The 22785-nt window shown below is 39.9% G+C and overlaps 1 protein-coding gene across 3 annotated transcripts in view; it reads left to right on the forward strand.

Annotated features, from left to right (window-relative positions):
* The first annotated feature begins 333 nt into the window (after positions 1-333).
* The window catches only part of VSIG4 (V-set and immunoglobulin domain containing 4), a 58287-nt gene continuing 35835 nt past the window's right edge, over positions 334-22785 (forward strand). For all 3 annotated transcript variants that reach the window (XM_032393876.1, XM_032393878.1, XM_032393877.1), the window contains exons 1-3: positions 334-479; positions 5391-5747; positions 6505-6786. In XM_032393876.1, the coding sequence (XP_032249767.1) occupies positions 425-479; positions 5391-5747; positions 6505-6786 (694 nt within the window). In that variant the 5' untranslated portion in view covers positions 334-424. The remainder of the gene's footprint in view (positions 480-5390; positions 5748-6504; positions 6787-22785) is intronic.

Here is a 22785-nt window from a genome sequence, read left to right on the forward strand (position 1 = left end):
AATCTCTCCTTCCTAGGCCCACCAGAAAGGAAAATACCACCATACTGGAGTGAGAAAACGCATCCCAAAGGTCACCCCCCTACCTCTGAGTCTTGTGGAAGAAACCTAAAATAAACACAGCCTGGGAGATCAAAGACCAGAGAACCTTACTGGCTCCATGGAAAGTCAAGTCAACACCCTGGGGTGGGGGGGATTTCTTCACTCACCCTGAACCTCCAATCCCAGGCAGGGGAGGGTGGGGATACTCACGTGACTTGTGCTGAAATAGGGAAGGAAGGAGAATGTGAGATGGGGCTGGGAATCCAAGTGAGAGATATAGAGAAGGAAGGGAAGTGAGCAAGCACATACGCTGGCAGCCATCAGAAGTTCAAGCCTCTTTGACAACAGGAGGCGAGAAGAAAGGACAGAAGTGGTTCTGGCTGCGATGGGGCTCTTACTGGGCCTCCTGCTCCTGGACCACCTAACAGTGGTCACCTATGGTAAGGCAGCAAATGGGGACCTGGTTACCACTGCTGGCACCAGCAAAAGGCTGGGGGTTTGGGATTGAATGGCTACTGGGGAAAGCCTATTCCTGCTGAATAGGTGAATGTTCTCAGACTGTGCTGCAGACTCTCTCAGCTTTGGGTAGTTGAAGCCTGCTGAAGAAGCCAGGAGGTAAGTTTGGATGGAAATTGAAAAAGATCCTCTCTTGAAAAACATCCACATGATTTTCTAGTACTTGTCATATCTCAGGGACATTAAGAAGGTGCCCAATGCCATCCAAATCCCTCCTCCATCTTATTTCACCTGAAATTCTACCATTATACATTAACCCCTCTGTCTCCAGGTCTTGATCCCTGTTAATATATATAACCCTCAAAGAAGGAATGTTGTCTAAAAGCTAGATGGGACCTTAAAAGTAACCTAGAACTTTGCTGTTATGAACAGTGGTCAAAATATCTGTTCACATAACTTCCAGTGACTGAGAGTTGATGACATTTCCAGAGTATCTAGTCTATCCAGGGGCAGCTACAAATGTTAAGATGTTCTTCCTTGTGTTGAACTAAATACACTTCCTTGTGGCTTCCATCATAAGGCCCTAGCTCTTTTTCTTAGAGACACATAGAACATATCTACTCCCTCGATGCTGTGACAGCCCTTTAGAGTTCTGAGGGCAGACATCATGTCCTCTTGATTCATCTCTTCTCCAAGATAAACAAGCCCTAACTCCTTCAACTGGTCTTCACAGGACTTGTTTCTTACCATCTCCTGGGGTAACTCAGTTTCCTGTGAATATGGCCCAGTTTGTCCAGGCTACGTGTGGGAAATTAATGCTGGATATGTATCCGAAAAGAGGTCTTACTATCCCATAGAAGCATTATTTCCTTGAGTATTCCTCCATCCTCTTTTACATCCCTGAGAATTGAGATAGACTTTTAGGTAACTAAGCCTAAGTAATAACTAAGTGAGACCCAAGATACAGCAAAGGGATTCTTACTGCACATCTACTTGTTCCATATCTTTAGAGGGAGATGCCAGATATATGTTAGCTTGGTGTCCCTTATGTGGTCAGAAAGAACTCAGCTTTTCATAGCTTACTCAAATTATGCTACTCTGTCCTGGGGCTCTGTGACCAATAAAATTCTAGAGCCTCAAAGCTAAAAAGGATACTAAATAAGTCACCTGAGAGGGAAAAGAATGTTCTCCAGGCCACAGAGCCTTAGTGGCAGTTAATACTACTAAGTAATAGAGTTTTGTTTTTTTTTTTTTACAAATATATTTTCATTCTCTAACATGTTTTAAAGTGTCCCTTTCTATCTTCTCCAAATCTGTTGGTTTGAGCTGATATTTACAGACGCAGGACTGAGGCTCAGAATAACATGTTGTACATGTCAAAGCTAAATTGTGTATGTGTACATATGAGTACTCTCATGTATATTGTTCCATCCTCAGCCTGTGAGTTCCTCTAGACCTGGAAACAGGTCTTCCTTTTGTGTGGAGTGTTTAACACTATAGACCTGAAGCTCAGGACATACAAATAGCCAATGACACATTCCCTCTCCCTGGATCTCAGTGTCTCCAGCCTATTTGTACAGTGAGGAGATCAACTTGGCTGGCCTCAAATGGCCCTGCCAGCTGGACAGCTTTGTAGGACTGTAGCTTCACTTCTAAAAAGCTTCTAGGGGCCAGAATCAGCTGCTAGGTTAAAGCACATGTTGAAATAATCATAATAATGGGGCGCCTGGGTGGCTCAGTTGGTTAAGCGACTGCCTTCGGCTCAGGTCATGATCCTGGAGTCCGGGATCGAGTCCCGCATCGGGCTCCCTGCTCGGCAGGGAGTCTGCTTCTCCCTCTGACCCTCCCCGCTCTCATGTGCTCTCTCTCATTCTCTCTCTCTCAAATAAATAAATAAAATCTTAAAAAAAAAGAAATAATCATAATAAAATAAATCCTAAACATTTTTATTTTATAAACATTACAAATATTTTATTAACATTTATTATCTAAGCTAATCTATCCAACACCTACTGAATGCCAGCCAGTATTCTAGGTGCTTTCACACCTATAAGCTCATTTGATCTTCAAAATAATCCTCCATGAAAGGTATATTATTGCCTCCATTTTATTGGTAATGACCTAAAGCTCAGACAGGTTTAGCAATTTACTCAGGGTCGCATAGAGACATGGTGACACGGGTCACGTGTTAAGACAGACCTTGGACTTGGATTGGTGTTATTCTTCTTACTACACCATGTGCTCCTTCACTATTCTCCTGATCTCACTAGGTGCTTCTATTCAGTGTTTCTCTAGGCTCTCTGAAAACCACAAGGATAGTTGGAAGGTATAAGTCAATTCTATTGAGGTTACCTTCACTTTGGAAATCAGAGTACATAATATACAATGTCCTTTTTAGGTGTGTGATGCCTCGTGCCTACCATAAACTGTCTCTTTGTGATACTAATGAAGCAGGAGGAGAAAGAGGAGGAAACAAGAAGGAGGAAGAATAGAAATTAGATGGAAGGATACACTGAAGGAAGGAAAGAAGAAGGAAGGGGGGAAGTAAAGGGGGCAAAAACATGTAATTCTTTGAAGTCTGGTTACTAACTCTGTCCCATGCCCCTATTCTGGAATGTAGGAATCAAGCCTGACATACTTTTAGAAGTGACTTTCAAGATTGAGAAATTGAGACTGGCTATTCACATAATTGACAGACCAGAGTGGGCTATGTGAGAATCCCCAGTAAGTTCCCAGAGAGGGTAATGCAAGCCAAGCTTTGCAGTTCCCCCAAGGCCAGAGGGAAGATATACATACACATAGACAAAGGCATTTTCAGCTGTTCCAGATGTCCTCACAGCAGAATGCTGTTTGTTGTCAGGAAAAGTATACGAGAATGCTTTTCAGAGGAGGGGCAGGAGATTTGTGAGAGCTGGAAGATTAATGGGAAAGAGCACATTAAACTGAAAGGTTCAGATGGTTTTCATGGGGCTTAAGGCTGGTATGTGGGTGCTTGTAAGTGACACATGCATGTTCATGATGATGATAAGCTGCATCTGAATGCATATGGAGGCCTGAACTAGCAATAGTACAGTGACACTCACCACCATCTGGTGAAAGTTCACCACCAGCTAGAAAATGTAATTATTTAACTTCCATTTCCATTATAGCCTATTAGCATTGAATCATCTAGGATTGGAGGGGATCTTAAGGAGTAATGCTGTCCAAGACTTAAACAAAGCTCAGAACTTCTCCCAGACTGCTTAGTTCATCAATAAACAGCTCTAATTAATTATAAAGTTCATTGTTAGGGCAAACCAAAATCTGACCCTGTTGCACTCCCATTCATGGGTCTGAGTTCTGCTCCCTGCCTAATCTGAAACTCTCCAGAGACTATGTGGCGGATTTAGCAACATGGACTCATGTTTATTTATTCTTTTCTACTCGAGGCCAAATATGCTAGTGATGTTCTGATGTTCTAAGAATCCCTGGTGAGGGCACAGGCTAGAGGCCTGACTTTAGCCTCTCCCCTGGGACTTGGTACTTGGCAACAAATTCTGGGAGCTAGAAGGCATGCTCCCACCCTACCATCTGTTTGATTGAAGCCTGAGAATCCTGGGCTACATAACAGGCTTTTATTCAGTAATATCTCACATTTTGAACCTCCTTCTTCTAGGACAGACATAAATAAATTGTCTACATAGAATCCCTCACTCCTGGTTGGAGTTAAATAAAACACAAAATCCTCAAAATATGAGCTTATGAATGAAAATTTCTTTTTTTAAGATTTTTTTTATTTCAGAGAGGGAGAGCATGAGCAGGGAGAGGGGCAGAGGGAAAGGCAGAAGCACACTCCTTGCTGAGCAGGGAACCCGACACAGGGCTCAATCCCAGGACCCCAGGATCATGACCTGAGATGAAGGCAGACACTTAACTGACTGAGCCACCCAGGCACCCCGAATGAAAATTTCTAATAGGAAGTGATGCCTCTCTCAACACTCCCAATTCCTCTCCACCATGTTTCCCTCCCCAGCACACCAAGGAACAATCTCTTTTTGGTCCTACTACCATTCCTACCACAGCCAGCTTTAGGATTTTATTCAGACCCTTTTCCTTTCCAGACATTTTCCTCTCCATTCCTCCTCAAGATGGAATTTTCCAATGTACCTTTGGTGAAATCTAAGAGAAAGCAAAAGGGAAATAAAGATAAATCAGAAAAAAAGTTCAGGCTTACAAAGTGCAGATTTCAAACTTAACAATAACCAATGATTTTGTTAAACAGGAGTACATTTCACACAAGTTTCCACCCTCAGAATTGCCCTGTGTCCTTCCTCCCTTCCAGAGAAGGGCTTAGGGTCAGGGACCCAAATACTGAGGCTTTCTGAGGGAGCAATAGGGAATAAGCGGGGAATATGGCCCTTTCTTTCTTAGCCCTGCAGCCCCCACATTTCTCCAGGTATATAATTACATAATAAAATAACCTAGACACAACTGTTCAGCATTTGCTCCTACACTTCTTTTGGAAAATACTGAAAGAAGTTCTTTTTCATAGACTTACAGAACTTCAGAGTTTAAAGAATCCCTAGAGATCATTCCATTCAAACTCTCTACATTATAGATGAAAAAAATGGGTCCTCATGGTGGAAAGTGACTTATCCAGGGTCATCTCACAGCAAGGCAGTGAAGGGAAAGGAACTTGAAACAGACAAGAGCCAAACAGTGTTAAGAGTTTTCCTTCTGAGGACTGGTTCTGATTGATGGGAAGGCTGGCAGAGAACAAAAGGGCACATGGAATCCAAAAGTATGATGGAAGGAAATTTGAGAGGTGTTTCTCAGAAGTCTCTTGAGGTCTGCCACTGCCATCCTAGCTCCCAAGTGGGTGTGCCATCTATGTCCACTTTCTTCCTCCTTTTCAGGCCATCCCATCCTGGAAGCACCTGAGAGTGTGACAGGGCCTTGGAAAGGAGATGTGAATATTCCCTGCACCTATGGTCCTCTGCAAGGCTACACTCAAGTCTTGGTAAAGTGGCTGGTACAACGTGGCTTGGACCCAGTCACCATCTTCCTACATGATTCCTCTGGAGACCATATCCAGCAAGCAAAGTACCGGGGCCGTCTGCAAGTGAACCATGAGGTTCCAGGAGATGTGTCCCTCCAACTGAATACCCTGGAGATGGATGACCGGAGCCACTACACATGTGAAGTCACTTGGCAGACCCCTAATGGCAACCAAGTTGTGAGAGATAAGATCATTGAGCTCCGTGTCCAGAAACGTGAGTAACTGTGATGATAGGAAAGCACTGAGTGACAAAGAACAAATAGAGGACTATAATACTAGGAAAGCTTTAGAAATCCAGAGAATTTTATTTACTTGTACACAGGCTTTCTTCAGTCATATGTGCTAATCAGGGGAAGTGGACAGGCAGAGGATCCTCAAGGTCATCACTCTCACAGTATAATTTAAGAAATGTTGGGAAGGGTTCCTGGCCCTCAAATCTCTACCCCTTCAGGCATCCCAGAAATTCTAGCATCCACACCCTGGTTGCCCTCCTTCAGCTATGGGTCTTAAAACTCATAAAAATAAGTATCTATCTATCAGAGTATTGGAGAGTAAATAGATGCTGACAGAGAAGATCTGGGGAAAGAGATACGGGGGTTAGCCAAGATACATTTTGCTGACTTGACAGTTTTGTGAAAACCTGGCCCTGGTAATCCAAAACTGCAGATAATCCAAAATCTCTATCTACTAAAGGCTAAAATAATCTCTCTATATATTTAAAAAAAAAAATCAGTTGATTTGTAAATCCAAATAATCCAAACCTCTAGATAACACAAAACAGTACCTAATCTTCCAAAGAAAGCTATTTTTATTTACATTATCCTATTTCTTACCCCCTCCCAAGTCAGGAGCCCCTTTTAGTTCCCTTTGCAGATATATAATTATCCCCATACCCAGCAAGGATGACTCAGCCTTGTCTTCACATATTCTTGTAACTTCCCAGAGCCTCCTCTCTTGTCTTCCCTTTGCAGTCTCTGTTTCCAAGCCCACAGTGACGACTGGCAGTGGCTATGGCTTCACAGTGCCCCAGGGAATGAGGATTAGCCTTCAATGCCAGGCTTGGGGTTCTCCTCCCATCAGTTATGTTTGGTACAAGGAACAGACCAACAATCAAGAACCCATCAAAGTAGCAGTCTTGAGTACCTTACTCTTCAAGCCTGCCACGGTGGCTGACTCGGGCTCCTATTTCTGTACTGCCAAGGGCCGGGTAGGCTCTGAGCAACGCAGCAACATTGTGAAGTTTGTGGTCAAAGGTAAGCAACCCTTTCTCTTGGTGATCCTAGCAATGGACCACCTTGTACTGGAGATAACTCAGTAAAGTAGTGCCTTTATTCCAGAGAAGAGAGTTTGTGTGTGTGGAGAGAGGGGGTGTCCTGGGTTGTACAATCACAAAAAAAGAAAAATTCCAGACTGATGGTAATAAGGCTGGAGACAATACCTGTCATGTTATAGGTTAAGAAGATAAAGATGGTAAAGGGGAAAGTGACATTCACTAAGCAAATCATATTTGCCAGATACAATTCACAAGAACTTAACACACATTCTGTAACTGAATCCCACATTTAACTCATGAGATAGCTATCATTACTCACATTTTACAGAAGAAGAAAGTGAAAATCAGAAAGGGATTTTTTTTTGCCCAGAGGTTAACAGTTAGGAAGTTCAAGTGGGAACTTGCACACAGATCACATACTCTTTCCATTATGTCTGATTGTCTCTATGATTGAATCTTTATTAGCTCCTGACACCCTTCGAATCTTTTTTATTTGTTCTTTTTTTGAGTATAGTTGACACACAATGTTACATTAGTTTCAGGTACACCACATAGTGATTTGACAATTTATACATTATGCTATGTTCACCACAAATGTAGCTACCATTATATCACTATTATAATATCATTAACTATACTCTTTTTTTACTGTGCCTTTTATCCCCTTTTATTCCCTAACTGGAAGCCTGTATCTCCCACATCTCCTCACATATTTTGCCCATATCCCCACTCTCCTCCCCATCAGTTTGTTCTTTGCGTTTATGGGTCTGATTCTACTTTTTGTTTATTCATTTATTTAGGTCCCACATATGAGTGGAATCACATGGTATTTGTCTTTATTTATTATTTATTTATTTATTTATTTATTTATTTATTTATTTATTTAAGGGAGAGAGAGAGAGAACAAGAAAGCACAAGCAGGGGAGGGGCAGGGACAGAGGCAGAGGGACAAACAGATTCCCTGCTAAATGGGGAGTCTGACCTGGGGCTTGATCCCAGGACCCTAGACCATAACCTGAGCTGAAGTCAGACACTCAACTAACTGAGCCAGCCAGGTGTCCCAGTATTTGTCTTTCTTAGTCTGACATATATCACTTAACATAAAGCCCTCTAGGTCCATCCATTTTTTCTAAAATGGCATGATTTTTTACTCCTTTATGACTGTGTAATATTCTATTGTGTGTGTGTATGGGGGTGTGTGTGAGTGTGTGTATATACATATATATATATATCACCTTCCTTATCCATTTGTCTATTGATGGACACTTAGGATGCTTCCATTCTTGACTACTGTAAATAATGCTGCAATAAACATAGGGATGAATATATCTTTTCAAATTAGTGATTTCATTTTCTTTTTTTTTAATTTTACTAAGTTATGTTAGTCACCATACAATACATCATTAGTTTTTGATGTAGTGATCCACGATCCATTGTTTTCCTATAGCACCCAGTGCTCCATGCAATACGTGCCCTCCTTAATACCCATCACTGGGCTAACCGATCCCCCCACCCCCCTCCACTCTAAAACCCTGTTGGTTTCTCAGAGTCCATAGTCTCTCATGGTTCATCTCTCCTCCAATTTCCCCCCCTTCATTTTCCCCTTCCTTCTCCTAATGTCCTCCATGCTATTCCTTATGTTCCACAAATAAGTGAAACCATATGATAATTGACTTTCTCTGCTTGACTTAGTTCACTTAGCATAATCTCCTCCAGTCCCATCCATGTTGATATAAAAGTTAGGTATCCATCCTTTCTGATGGCTGAGTAATATTCCATTGTATATATGGACCACATCTTCTTGATCCATTCATCTGTTGAAGGGCATCTTGGCTCTTTCCACAGTTTGGCTATTGCAGACATTGCTGCTATGAACATTGGGGTGCATATGGCCCTTCTTTTCACTACATCTGTGTCTTTGGGGTAAATACCCTGGAGTGCAATTGCTGGGTCATAGGGTAGCTCTATTTTTAAAATTTTGAGGAACCTCCACACTGTTTTCCAAAGTGGCTGTACCAACTTGCATTCCCACCAACAGTGTAAGAGGGTTCCCCTTTCTCCACAACCTCTCCGACATTTGTTGTTTCTTTCCCTGTCCATTTTTGCCATTCTAACTGGTGTAAGGTGGTATCTCAATGTGGTTTTGATTTGAATTTCCCTGATGGCTAATGATGATGAACTTTTTTTCATGTATCTGTTAGCCATTTGTATGTCTTGTTAAGAGAAGTGTCTTTTCATATCTTCTGCCCATTTTTTGACTTGGTTATTTATTTTTTGGGTGTTGAGTTTGAGAAGTTCTTTATAGATCTTGGATACCAGCCCTTTATAGTGTCATTTGCAAAAATCTTCTCCCATTCTGTGGGTTGCCTCTTTGTTTTGTTGACTGTTTCCTTTGCTGTGCAGAAGCGTTTTATCTTGATGAAGTCCCAAAAGTTCATTTTTGCTTTTGTTTTTTTGCTTTTTGTTTCACTAGCTTTTGGAGATGTATCTTGAGAGAAGTTGCTGTGGCCTATGACAAAGAGGTTACTGCTTATGTTCTCCTCTAGGATTTTGTTGGATTCCTGCCTCACATTGAGGTCTTTCATCCATTTTGACTTTACCTTAATGTATGGTGTTAGAGAATGGTTGAGTTTCATTCTACTGCATGTGGCTGTCCAATTTTCCCAGCAACATTTATTAAAGAGACTGTCTTTTTTCCATTGCATGTTTTTTCCTGCTTTGTCGAAGATTATTTGACCATAGAGTTGAGGGTCCATATCTGGGTTCTCTATTCTGCTCCATTGGTCTATATGTCTGTTTTTGTGCCAGTACCATGCTGTCTTGGTGGTCACAGCTTTGTAATATAGCTTGAAATCAGGCAAGGTGATGCCCCCAGCTTTGTTTTTCTTTTCAACATTTCCTTGGTGATTCAGGGTCTTTTCTGATTCTGTACAAATTTTAGGATTGTTTGTTCCAGCACTTTGAGAAATGTCATTGAATTTTGATCAGGGTGGCATTGAAGGTATAGATTGCTCTGGGTACCATAGATATTTTAACAATGTTTAGTCTTCCGATCCATGAGCATGGAATGTTTTTCCATCCTTTTGTGTCTTCTTCAATTTCTTTCATGAGTGTTCTGTAGTTACTAGAGTATAGATCCTTCACCTCTTTGGTTAGGGTTATTCCGAGGTATCTTATGGTTTTTGGTGCTATTGTAAATGGAATCGTTTCTCTAATTTCTCTTTCTACAGTTGCGTTGTTAGTGTATAAGAAAGCAACTGATTTCTGTGCATTGATTTTGTATCCTGCCACATTACTGAATTGTTGTATGAGTTCAAGTAATTTGGGGTTGGAGTCTTTTGGGTTTTCCACATAAAGTATCGTGTCGTCTGCACAAAGAGAGAGTTTGACTTCTTCTTTGCCAATTTGAATACCTTTTATTTCCTTTTGTTGTCTGATTGCTGTTGCTAGGACTTCTAGTAGTATGTTGAACAATAGTGGTGAGAGGGGGCATCCTTGACATGTTCCTGATCTTAAGGGAAAGGCTCTCAGCTTTTCCCCATTGAGGATGATATTCGCTGTGGGTTTTTCATAGATGGATTTAATGAACTTGAGGAATGTGCCCTCTATCCCTATACTCTGGAGAGTTTTAATCAGGAACGGATGTTGTATTTTGTCAAATGCTTTTTCTGCATTAATTGAGAGGACCATATGGTTCTTCTCTCTCCTCTTTTTAATTTGTTCTATCACATTGATTGATTTGTGAATGTTGAACCACCCTTGCATCTCGGGGATAAATCCTACTTGGTCGTGGTAGATGCTCCTTTTAATGTATTGTTGGATCTTATTAGCTAGGATTTTGTTGAGGTTTTGGAATCCATATTCATCAGGCATATCAGTCTGAAATTCTCCTTTTTGATGGGGTCTTTGCCTGCTTTGGGGATTAAGGTAAAGCTGGCCTCATAGAATGAGTTTGGAAGTTTTCCTTCTGTTTCTATTTTTTGAAACAGCTTCAGGAGAATAGGTATTATTTCTTCTTTGAATGTTTGGTAAAATTCCTCAGGGAATCCATCAGGCCCCGGACTCTTGTTTTTTGGGAGGTTTTTGATTACTGCTTCAAACTCGTTACTGGTTATTGGCCTATTGAGGTTGTCAATTTCTTCCTGTTTCAGTCTTGGCAGCTTATAGGTTTCCAGCAAGGCCTCCATTTCATCCAGATTGCTCAGTTTATTGGCATATAGTTGTTGATAATAATATCTAAGAATTGTTTCTATTTCCTTGGTGTTAGTCATGATCTCTCCCCTTTCATTCATAATTTTATTAATTTGGGTCCTTTCTCTTTTCTTTTGGATAAGTCTGGCCAGTGGTTTATCGATTTTATTGGTTCTTTCAAAGAACCATCTTCTAGTTTAGTTGATCTGATCAATGTGTTTCTGGTTTCTAATTCATTGATCTCTGCTCTAATTTTAATTATTTCTCTTCTAATGTGAGGCTTAGGCATCGTTTCTTGCTTTTTCTCTAGTTCTTTAAAGTGTAGAGTTAGTTGGTGAATTCAGGATTTTTCTATTTTTTTGAGTGAGGCTTGGATGGCTATGTATTTCCCCCTTAGGACCGCCTTTGCAGTATCCCATAGGTTTTGGACTGGTGTGTTTTCGTTCTCATTGATTTCCATGAATTGTTTAAGTTCTTCTTTGATTTCCTGGTTGACCCAAACATTCTTGAGCAGAGTGGTCTTTAGCTTCCAAGTGTTTGAATTTCTGCCAATTTTTTTCTTGTGATTGAGTTCCAGTTTTAAAGCATTGTGTTCTGAGAATATGCAAGGAAAAATCTCAGTCTTTTGGGTCGGTTGAGACCAGATTTGTGACCCAGTATGTGGTCTATTCTGGAGAAAGTTCCATGTGCACTCGAGAAGAATGAGTATTCTGTTGTTTTAGAGTGGAATGTTCTGTATATATCTATGAGGTCCATCTGGTCCAGTGTATCATTCAAAGCTCTTGTTTCCTTGTTGATTTTCTGCTTAGATGATCTGTCCATTGCTGAGAGTGGAGTATTGACGTCTCCTACAATTAACGTATTGTTATCAGTATGAGTGAGTATTTTGGTGAACAGTTGGCTTATGTAGATGGCTGCTCCCATGTTGGGGGCATAGATATTTACAATTGTTAGATCTTCTTGTTGGATAGACACTTTAAGAATGATATAGTGTCCTTCTGTGTCTCTAATTACAGACTTTAGTTTAATATCTAAATTGTCAGATATAAGAATTGCTACCCCAGCTTTCTTTTGAGGTCCACTGGCATGGAATATGGATCTCCATCCCTTCACTTTCAGTCTGGATGTATCTTCAGGTTCAAAATGAGTCTCTTGTAGGCAGCATATGGATGGGTCCTGTCTTTTTATCTAATCTGCAACCCTGTGCCATTTTATGGGAGCATTTATGCCATTCACGTTGAGAGTGATTATTGAAAGATATGAATTATTTGTCATCATGTTGCCTGTGAAGATGTTGTTTCTATAGATTGTCCCTGTAAATTTCTGTTGTATATCACTGTTGGGGTCTTTCTCCTTTTATAGAATCCCCCTTAATATTTCCTGCAGGGCCAGCTTAGTGGTCACATATTCTTTCAGTTTCTGCCAGATGTGGAAGCTTGGCATCTCTCCATCCATTCTAAATGAAAGCCTTGCCAGATACAGTATTCTTGGCTGCATGTTCTTCTCGTTTAGTACCCTGAGTATGTCTTGCCAGGCCTTTCTGGCTTGCCAGGTCTCTGTGGATAGGTCTGACGTTACTCTGACGTTCTTCCCTCTGTAGGTAAGGAATCTCTTCCCCCTAACTGCCCTTAAGATGGTTTCCTTGGTTCTAAGATTTGCGAGTTTTACTATTACATGCCGGGGTGTTGGCCTGTTTTCCTTGATCTTGGGAGCGGTCCTCTCTGCCTCTAGGATGCGAATGTTTGTTTCATTCCCCAGATTAGGGAAATTCTCAGCTACAATTTGCCCAAATACATCTTCTAGTCCTCTCTCTCTCTCCACTCTCGCTGGGATTCCAATTATTCTGACATTGGAACCCTTCATGGTGTCACTTATTTCTCTGATTCTATTTTCATGGATTCTGAATTGTTTTTCCCTGGCTTCCCCTTTTTCCTTTTAATCTATTATATTGTCTTCCGGGTTGCTTATTCGTTCTTCTGCCTCACTTACCCTAGCTTTTAGATTATCTAGATTGGATTGGATCTCATTGATAGCATTTTTATGTTCCTCCAATTCAGCTTTCATTTTCGCCCTTAGAGACTCTATGTTGCCATTAATTGATTTCTCCATTCTAGCTATTGTCTTCATAATTGCTAGCCTGAATTCCATCTCCGACATCTTGGTTATATCTGCATCCATTTGTAAATCTGCAGCATAAGTCATAATCTCTGAGTCTTTTCTATTTTGGGGGTTGCTCCTCCTAGTCATTCTGTTGATGTGTGGTTGAAGGAATGTATAGAGTCCAAATTATTGACCAGAACCCAAGCAAGATGCACCTGTTTTCTAAGGACCTTAGGGTTGCTGGCCTCTTGTTTTCCCAGCCTGTCTTCTGTGGGAGGGTAATGCCGGGCTGTTACTCAGGCAACCTTGGTTGGGCGGAGTTGCCCTGCCCCCCTGTGGTGGGGGATGGGCTCAGTAGGAATCAGTTTTGGGGGCTTTTGTTCTCTGGTGGCTTTCCCTGGTGGCTTTCTGCATCTCTTCCGAGAGTCAGAGCAGAAGAGACTGTTTCCAACCCTCTGCCTCAGAGCAGAGAGATCGCAGTCTGTTCTTCAGTGAGCTCTCCAGGGCACACTGTTTCCGTTTCTGTCCATGCTGCTATAAACTGCAGCGTCCTGGGTTTTGCGCCCCTCCGCAGTGCTCCCAGTCCTGCCTCCATGTCAGGGCTCGTCTCTGCCCTTTGTGCTTCTAAAACCACCAGCTGCTCCCAGTTCGCACGCGCGACCCCACAGCTCTGGGTTTCTGCCCCAGGGGCTGCCCTAAAGTCCTTTCCCCGCCGCTACTGGTCTGCGAGTCTATGCCCCGTCCCCAGCGAGCGAGGCTGTCACTCACCAGCAGTGTGGGATCCCCACCGTGTTTTCATTTTCTATGAGTAAATTCCCAGTAGCAGAATTATTGGATCATATAGTATTTCTATTTTTAATTTTTTTGAAAAACCTTCATACTGTTTTCCACAGTGGCTGTACCAGTTTACATTTTCACCAATAATCTATGAGGGTCTTTTTCTCCACATATTCACCAACACTTGTTACATCTTCTCTTTTTTATTTTAGCCATTCTGACAGGTGTAAGGTGATATCTCATTGCTCTTTTTGTTTGTTTTGTTTTGTTCAGCGAGGATTTTTTATTGTTATTTTATTGTTTGTGTTTGGTTTTGTTTCATGAAATAAACCTCAGATATCTACATAGTTTCTTTAAATACCACCCCCCAATCTTGTTCCTAAAGTCAAATGCAAGTTCTGGTTGAGATCTCAATGAAGATTGACTCCGGTTATTCAAGGTCTGGCAGCTTCTTACAGCATTATCCTGGGAGCACTACAAACTGTGTACATGAAGACTGCAGGCTGGGGTTTTAATGAATAGCCCAACAGTGATACATCTAAGTGAATCTTGTTGCCTTCCAAGAGATCTCCTTGGAAGGGAAGACACTTATTCCAACAATGTCGCCATTGCCCAAAACATGTTGGGAACTAACTGCTTTTAGGGACTTATCCTCAGAGCCACCTGAAAATTACTATCCTCAGAATATAGTGCTGTATAAGGAAAATGAGCAAACTGGCTCTAACTATTTGGATTAGGAGGCTAATGTTGGTTTGAGACTCCTGTGTTTGCCTGGAAGCATTTGTTTCCCAAAGCTGAGTTGTAATGAGTATATGTGTGCTGTAGGTTCTGGTCTGCTAGTTGTTAGGGGAACAAGGGCAATCTCACTCTTAGAGAATTATATGGTTCAGTTCTCTGAGAGTTGACCATATGGTCAAGCAGAGGGGACATAGCATGGCCAGAAAGTTCAAGAATGTATACTTTATAAAGACATAAGTTGAACATTCTCACCTTTCTGTGAGTTAGTTCTTAGCCCATCTGGGAAGGACCTTGCTTACAAGCAATCAACCTGTCTATTCCTTATCAAAGTTTAAGCTTACAGGCAACAAAGCTGTTAGGCAGTACTTACCATTGCCCCCTACTGATGAAAAAGGAAACAGGCTCAGAGAAGTTACTCTCAGCTTTGTACCCTTCCCTGCTCTCTGAGCCATCTCTTCCTTCTGTTATCTCAACCTGGTTCCATGATTCTGGTTCCCTGTTTCATTTCTGACCTACATAGCTCTCAACTGTCATCCTTTTGCCTTACCTTCTATGCTGTTCCTCAGTTCTGGGATGGCCCTGTCTGCTTTGCCCTTCTTCACACTCTTGGACTGCTAAGCTCTCATAAAACAAACAAACAAACAAACAGCAGAGATGCATTGGTCTCAGTTTAGTTTCATGCTCTAGGATGTCAACTGATTATCCTCATGCTGCTTACCAATTTGCTTATTTTTGTCCCATTCCTGATAGCAGCTGTTCAGAACACTTTCACTTTATTTTAGGCCCCAGACCTGCTCTCAGAACATGAGGTCAATCTCCTCCTTCTTGGAGAATATCCAGAGCCCCTTCAGTTGTGAAGTCTATCAACTACTCTCTCTGACTTGACATTTCTGTACCTATTCCTTCTTGGCTCAGAGTAAGATGTGCCTTTCTTCTCTCCACAGCAAACCCTCCAACTGTGCTTTTAACTTCAGCTAATCTAATTCCCTGACCCACTTATTATTCTATGGCTAAGCCGAATATGTATGTATGCATGTATTATAATATGTATGTGTTTAAATCTAATATACATATCTGTAAATAACATCTGCCACTCCATCTCTCTCTTATGACCACTACCAACCTTCTGAAAAAGAGTTTCCACCAGATGACCCTCTTGATTCACTATAACATAACTTTATAAACTGGAGTCATCACTGACCTCTAAATTACCAAAGCCCAAGACCCCTTCATTCACACCCATCTTTCTTAACATCAAGGTAACAGTTGACATTCCTTCCTCCTCAAAGCTCTTTCAACTTACACTATCAACACCACCATTCTCTCTTGGTTTTCCTAAGACCTATCTGACTGATCCTTCTCAGGCCTTGTTGCTGGCTTTTCCCTAATTTATCTCTTGATCATAAGTGTCAAAGACTTAGTTTGAAGATTTGGCAATATCTATGACTCCCCCCCCCTTTACCTCTCACATAATCATCAATATCACTAAGTGCTGTGAATTCAACTACTAAATCAGCTCTTATTAAGCTCTGTCTTTATTTTCGCATACCCTCATAGTTTCATTATCTTTTTTCCTGAACAATTTCAATAGCTTTTTAAATGACTTCTCCGTGTCCATCCATCCTCACCAAACCATCAATTTATTGAACATTTATTGAGTATCTATTTCATGTCACAAGTTATAAAATCCATCACTGGTTCTTGGTGGTCTTGAAAAGTACTTGGCACATAGGATGCACTTAATGAATATTTGTAAATGAATGGACAAAATATGTCACTCCCTCACCTTCAAAATCCTCACCACACTGTTGTCAGAATTCTTTTCCCAAAACTTAGATTGGGCAATTTTTATTCCTTCCTCAGAAAACTTCTGTTACTCCCCATGGATTCTTCTACCAAAAAACAATGCCTAACTCCCTTAGTGTGTCCTCAACCTACCTATCCAGCTTTAGTAACATAAAATGCTGTTCTCCCTGCCTGCAATGTTCTTCCTCTTTCTTAGCCTAAAGAAATTCTAGAAACCTTTCATTGACATGTTTTTTTAAATGGATATAATTTGCATAATATAAAATTCAACATTTTAATGTATACAATTCAGTGGTTAGGTTGGTTGTGCAACCATCACCATTATCTAATTCCAGAGCATTCTAACCACAAATAATCAAGTCAAAAAATGGGCAGAAGACATGAACAGACACTTGTCCAAAGAAGACATAAAAATGGCTAACAGACACATGAAAACATGTTCATCATCATTATCCATCACGGAAATTCAAATCAAAACCACATTGAGACACCACCTTACCCCAGTTAGAATGACAAAAATTGACAAGGCAAGAAACAACAAATGTTGGAGAGGTTGTGGAGAAAGGGGAACCCTCTTACACTGTTGGTGGGAATGCAAGTTGGTACAGCCACTTTGGAAAACAGTGGGGCGATTCCTCAAAAAATTAAAAATAGTGCTACCCTATGACCCAGCAATTGCACTCCAGGGTATTTACCCCAAAGATACAGATGTAGTGAAAAGAAGGGGCACATGCACCCCAATGTTCATAACAGCAATGTCTGCAATAGCCAACTGTGGAAAGAGCCGAGATGCCCTTCAACAGATGAATGGATCAAGAAGATGTGGTCCATATATACAATGGAATATTACTCAGCCATCAGGAAAGATGAATACCCAACTTTTATATCAACATGGATGGGACTGGAGGAGATTATGCTAAGTGAACTAAGTCAAGCAGAGAAAGTCAATTATATGGTTTCACTTATTTGTGGAACATAAGGAATAGCATGGAGGACATTAGGAGAAGGAAGGGAAAATGAAGGGGGAGAAATCGGAGGGGAAGACGAACCATGAAACACTATGGACTCCGAGAAACAAACTGAGGTTTTTATTTTATTTTTATTTTATTTTTTTAAAGATTTTATTTATTTACTTATTTGAGAGAGAGAGAGAGAGAGAGAAACAGCATGAAAGGGGAGAGGGTCAGAGGGAGAAGCAGGCTCCCCGCCGAGCCGGGAGCCCAATGCGGGACTCGATCCCAGGACCATGACCCGAGCCAAAGGCAGTCGCTTAACCAACTGAGCCACCCAGGCGCCCCAAACTGAGGTTTTTAGAGGGGAGGTGGGTGGGGGGATGGGTTAGCCCAGTGATGGCTATTAAGGAGGGCACACACTGCATGGAGCACTGGGTGTTATACGAAAACAATGAATCATGGAACACTACATCAAAAACTAATGACGTACTGTATGGTGACTAACATAACATAAAAAAATAAAATAAAATAAAATAAATAAAATAAAATATAAAATAAAAAACAAAAACAAAAGTAAAACCCATGTCTATTAAGCAGTCATTCTCATCCCCCATTCCTGCAGCCTCTAGAAATCACTAATCTACTTTCTGTCTCTATGGATTTATCTATTGTGGGTGTTTGAAATTAATTGAACCATACAATAGTGACTTCTTGTGTGTGGTTGTTTTATTTAGCATAATGTTTTTAAAGTTCATCCATGCTGTAGCATGCATCAGCATTTCATTCCTTTCATTGCTAAATAATATTCCATTGCATGGATATAACACATGTTATCATTCATTCATCAGTTGATGGGAATTTGAATTATATCTACTTTTTAGCTATTATGAATAATGCTGCTATTAACAATCATGTAAATTTTTTCATGTGAATTTTTTTTCCCAATTCTCTTAGGTACATGACTAAGAATGGAATTGCTGGGTCATACAGTCACTCTATGTTTAACTATTTGAGTAACTGCCAAACTCTTCTCCAAAGTGGCTGCATTATTTTACATTCTTATCAGCAATGTGTAAGGGTTTCAATTTCTCCACACTCTCATCAGTTTACTTTCTATTTTATTTATTAAATTATAGTAAACTAAGTGGGTGTGAAGTAGTATCACATTGTGGTTGCAGTTTGCATGTCCCTAATGACTAATGATGTTGAGTATCTTATCATGTCCTTATTGGTCATTTGTATGCCTTCTTCAGAGAAGAAGTATTATTCAAATACTTTGCACATTATTTTTTATTGAAGTGTAGTTGACATACAATATTAGTTTTGGGTGTACAACATGGTAATTCAACATCTATAAACATTGTGGAGTGATCACCATGATAAATCTAGCTATCATCTGTTACCATACAAAGTTGTTGCATATTATTACATATTGTTAACTATATTTCCCATGTTGTACATTGTATACCCATTCTTATTTTATAATTGGAAGTTTCCTCATTTTAAAATCTGATTGTTTGCCTTTGTAAATGTTGAGTTGTGAGAGTTTTTTTATATATTCTGAATGCTAGATTCTTTTCATATATATTGTTTGCAAATATTTTATCCCATTCAGTAGGTTGCCTTTCACTTTCTTGATAGTGTCCTTTGATGCACAAAAGTTTTTAATTTTGATGACATCCAACTGATCTATTTTTGTTTTCTTTTTATGCTTGTGCTTTTGGTGTCATATCTAAGAATCCACTACCAAACTCAAGGGCATAAATATATACTGCTATGCTTTTTTAAAAGAGTTTTATAGTTTTAGCTCATATGTTTAGGTATTTGATTCATTTTGAATTAATTGTTTTGTATATAGCATGAGATAGGTGCCCATTTCCATTATTTTATTGTCTGGTTGTCCCAGCATTATTATTTGAAGGAACTATGCTTTCCCACTGAATGGGAGCCTTTTCAAATATCAATGACCAGAGATATACAGATTTATTTCTGGACTCTCAATTGTTTTACATGATCTATGTATCTATATTTATACTAGTATCACATTGCTCGATTTCCATAGCTTTGTAGTAAGTTTTGAAATTGTTAAGTGAGTCTTCAAATTTTGTTTTTCTTTTTCAAGATTGTTTTGGCTATTTAGGATTTGTGGCAATTACATATGGGTCTATATTGATCCATTCAGGATCAGCTTTTCCTTTCTGCAAATAAGTAATTGAGATTTTCATATGATTGAATTGATTTTGCAGATTGGGACAGTGTTACCACCTTAACAACATTAAATCTTTTAATCCATGGACATGAGATGTTTTTCCAGTTATCTGAATCTGCACTCAACAGTGTCTTGTAGTTTTCAATATGTTAAATTTGTTTCTGAGTAATTTATTATTTTTGATGCTAGTATAATAGAATTGTTTTCTTAACATAATTTTTTGGACAGTTTGTTGCTTGTGTACAGAAATACAAGGATTTAGGAAAAATATACAATTTGTATATTGTTCCTAAATCCTTCAACCTTGCTAAACTCATTTATTAGCTCTAATCATTGTTTTATGAATCCTTTAGGATTTTCTATATATGATTATGTAATCTGAAAATATAAATATTTGTATTCTTCTTTTCCAATATGGGTGCTTGTTATTTCTCATATAATTTCCCTGGCAAGTACCTACAGTACAATTGTAAATAAGGATGGTGATAGTGGACATAATTGCCTTGTTTTGGATCTTACACGAAAAGCATTCAGTCTCTTACCATTAAGTATACTGTACGTTGTGGGGTTTTTTTTTACTTAAATTCAATTAGCCAACATAGAGTACATCATTATTTTGAGATGTAGTGTTCGAGGATTCATCAGTTGCATATAACATCCAGTGCTCATCACATCATTTGCCTTCCTTAAGGCCCAACACCCAGTTATCCCATTGCTCCACCTGCCTCCCCTTCCACAATCCTCAATTTGTTTCCCAGATTCAAGTCTCTCATGGTTTGTCACCCCTCTGATTTCTTCCCATTCAGTTTTACCTCCTTTCCCCTATGATCCTCTGCACTATTTCTTATATTCCACATATGAGTGAAACCATATGATAAGTGTCTTTCTCTGCCTGACTTATTTCACCTGGCATAATCCCATCCAGTTCCATCCATGTCAGTGTAAATGGTAGATATTCATCCTTTCTCATGGCTGAGTAATATGCCATTGTAGGTATGAACTACATCTTCTTTATCCATTCATCTGTTGAAGGACATCTTGGCTTCTTCCACAGTTTGGCTATTGTGGACATTGCTGCTATGAACATTGGGGTGCATGTGCCCCTTCTTTTCACTACATCTGTATCTTTGGGGAAAATACCTAGTAGTGCAATTGCTGGGTCCTAGGGTAGCTCTATTTTTAACGTCTTGAGGAACCTCCATACTGTTTTCCAGAGTGGCTGTACCAGCTTGCATTCCCACCAACAGTGTAAGAGGGTTCCCCTTTCTCCACATCCTCACCAACATTTGTTGCTCCCTGTCTTGTTAATTTTTGCCATTCTAACTGGTGAAAAGTGGTATCTCATTGTGGTTTTGATTTGTATTTCCTTGATGGCTAGTGATGTGGAGCAGTTTTTCATGTGTCTGTTGGCCATTTATATGTCTTTTTTGGAGAACTGTTTTTTCATGTCTTCTGCCCATTTCTTGACTGGATTATTTGTTTTTTGGGTGTTGAGTTTGAGAAGTTTTTATAGATCTTGGATACCAGCCCTTTATCTGATATGTCATTTGAAAATATCTTCTCCCATTCCATGGGTTGCCTCTTAGTTTTGTTGACTGTTTCCTCTGCTGTGCAGAAGCTTTTTAACTTGGTGAAGTCCCAGAAGTTCATTTTTGCTTTTGTTTCCCTTGATTTAGAGATGTGTCTTACAAGAGGTTGCTGCAGCCAAGGTCAAAGAGGTTACTGCTTTTGTTCTCCCTTAAGATTTTGATGGATTCCTGTCTCACATGTAGGTCTTTCACCCATTTTGAGTGTATGGTGTAGGTCCAGCTTCATTCTTCTTCAGGTGGTGGTCCAATATTCCTAGTACCATTTATTGAAATGACTCTCTTTTTTCCATTGGATATTCTTTTCTGCTTTGTCGATTATTAGTTGACCATAGAGTTGAGGGTCCTTTTCTGGGGTCTCTGTTCTGTTCCATTGATCTATGGGTCTGTTTTTGTGCCAGTACCATGCTGTCTTAATGATCACAGCTTTGTAATAGAGGTTGAAGTCAGGCATTGTGATGCCCCCAGCTTTGGTTTTCTTTTCAACATTCTCCCGGTGATTCGTGGTCTTTTCTGGTTTCATACAAATTTTGGGATTGTTTGTTCCAGCTCTGTGAAAAAATGCCCATGGTATTTTGATAAGGATTGCATTGAATGTGTAGATTCCTCTGGACAGCACAGACATTTTAACAATATTTATTCTTCCAATCCAGGACCATGGAATGTTTTTCCATCTCTTTGTGTCTTCCTCAATTTCTTTCATAAGTGTTCTGTAGTATTTAGAGTACAGATCATTTACCACTTTCCTTAGGTTTATTCCTAGGTATCTTATGGTTTTGGGTGCAATTGTAAATGGAATCGATTCCCTAATTTCTGTATCTTCAGTCACATTGTTAGTGTATAGAAATGCAACTGATTTCTGTGCATTGATATTGTATGCTGCCACCTTGCTGAATTGCTGTATGAGTTGTAGCAATTTGGGGGTGGAGCCTTTTGGGTTTCTCACATAAACTATCATGTCATCTGCAAAGAGAAAGTTTGATTTCTTCTTTGCCAATTTGAATGCCATTTATTTCTTTTTGTTCTCTGATATGTGAGTCTAGGACTTCTAGTATTATATTGAACAACAGTGGTGAGAGTGGGCATTCCTGTCATAATTCTGACCTTAAGGGAAAAGCTCTCAGTTTTTACTCATTGAGAATGATATTCGCTTGGAGTTTCCATAGATGGCTTTTATGATATTGAGATATGTTCCCTCTATCTCTACACTTTGAAGAGTTTTAATCAAGAAAAGATGCTGTATTTTGTCAAATGCTTTTTCTGCATCAATTGAGAGGATCATATGGTTCTTGTCCTTTCTTTTATTAATGTGATGTATCACGTTGATGGATTTGTGAATGTTGAACCACACTTGCATCCCAGGAATAAATCCCACTTGGTTGTGGTGAATAATCCTTCTCATGTACTGTTTGATCCTATTGGCTAGTATCTTGGTGAGTATTTTGGCATCCATGCTCATCAGGGATATCAGTCTGTAATTCTCCTTTTTGATGGGGTCTTTGATTTTTGGATCAAGGTAATGCTGGCCTCATAGGACAAGTTTGAAAGTTTTCCTTCCATTTCTATTTTTTGAAACAGCTTCGGTAGAATAGATATTATTTCTTCTTTAAATGTTTGGT

The sequence above is a fragment of the Phoca vitulina genome, unplaced genomic scaffold, assembly GCF_004348235.1.
Source record: "Phoca vitulina isolate PV1807 unplaced genomic scaffold, GSC_HSeal_1.0 scaffold77, whole genome shotgun sequence".
Taxonomy (NCBI): domain Eukaryota; kingdom Metazoa; phylum Chordata; class Mammalia; order Carnivora; family Phocidae; genus Phoca; species Phoca vitulina.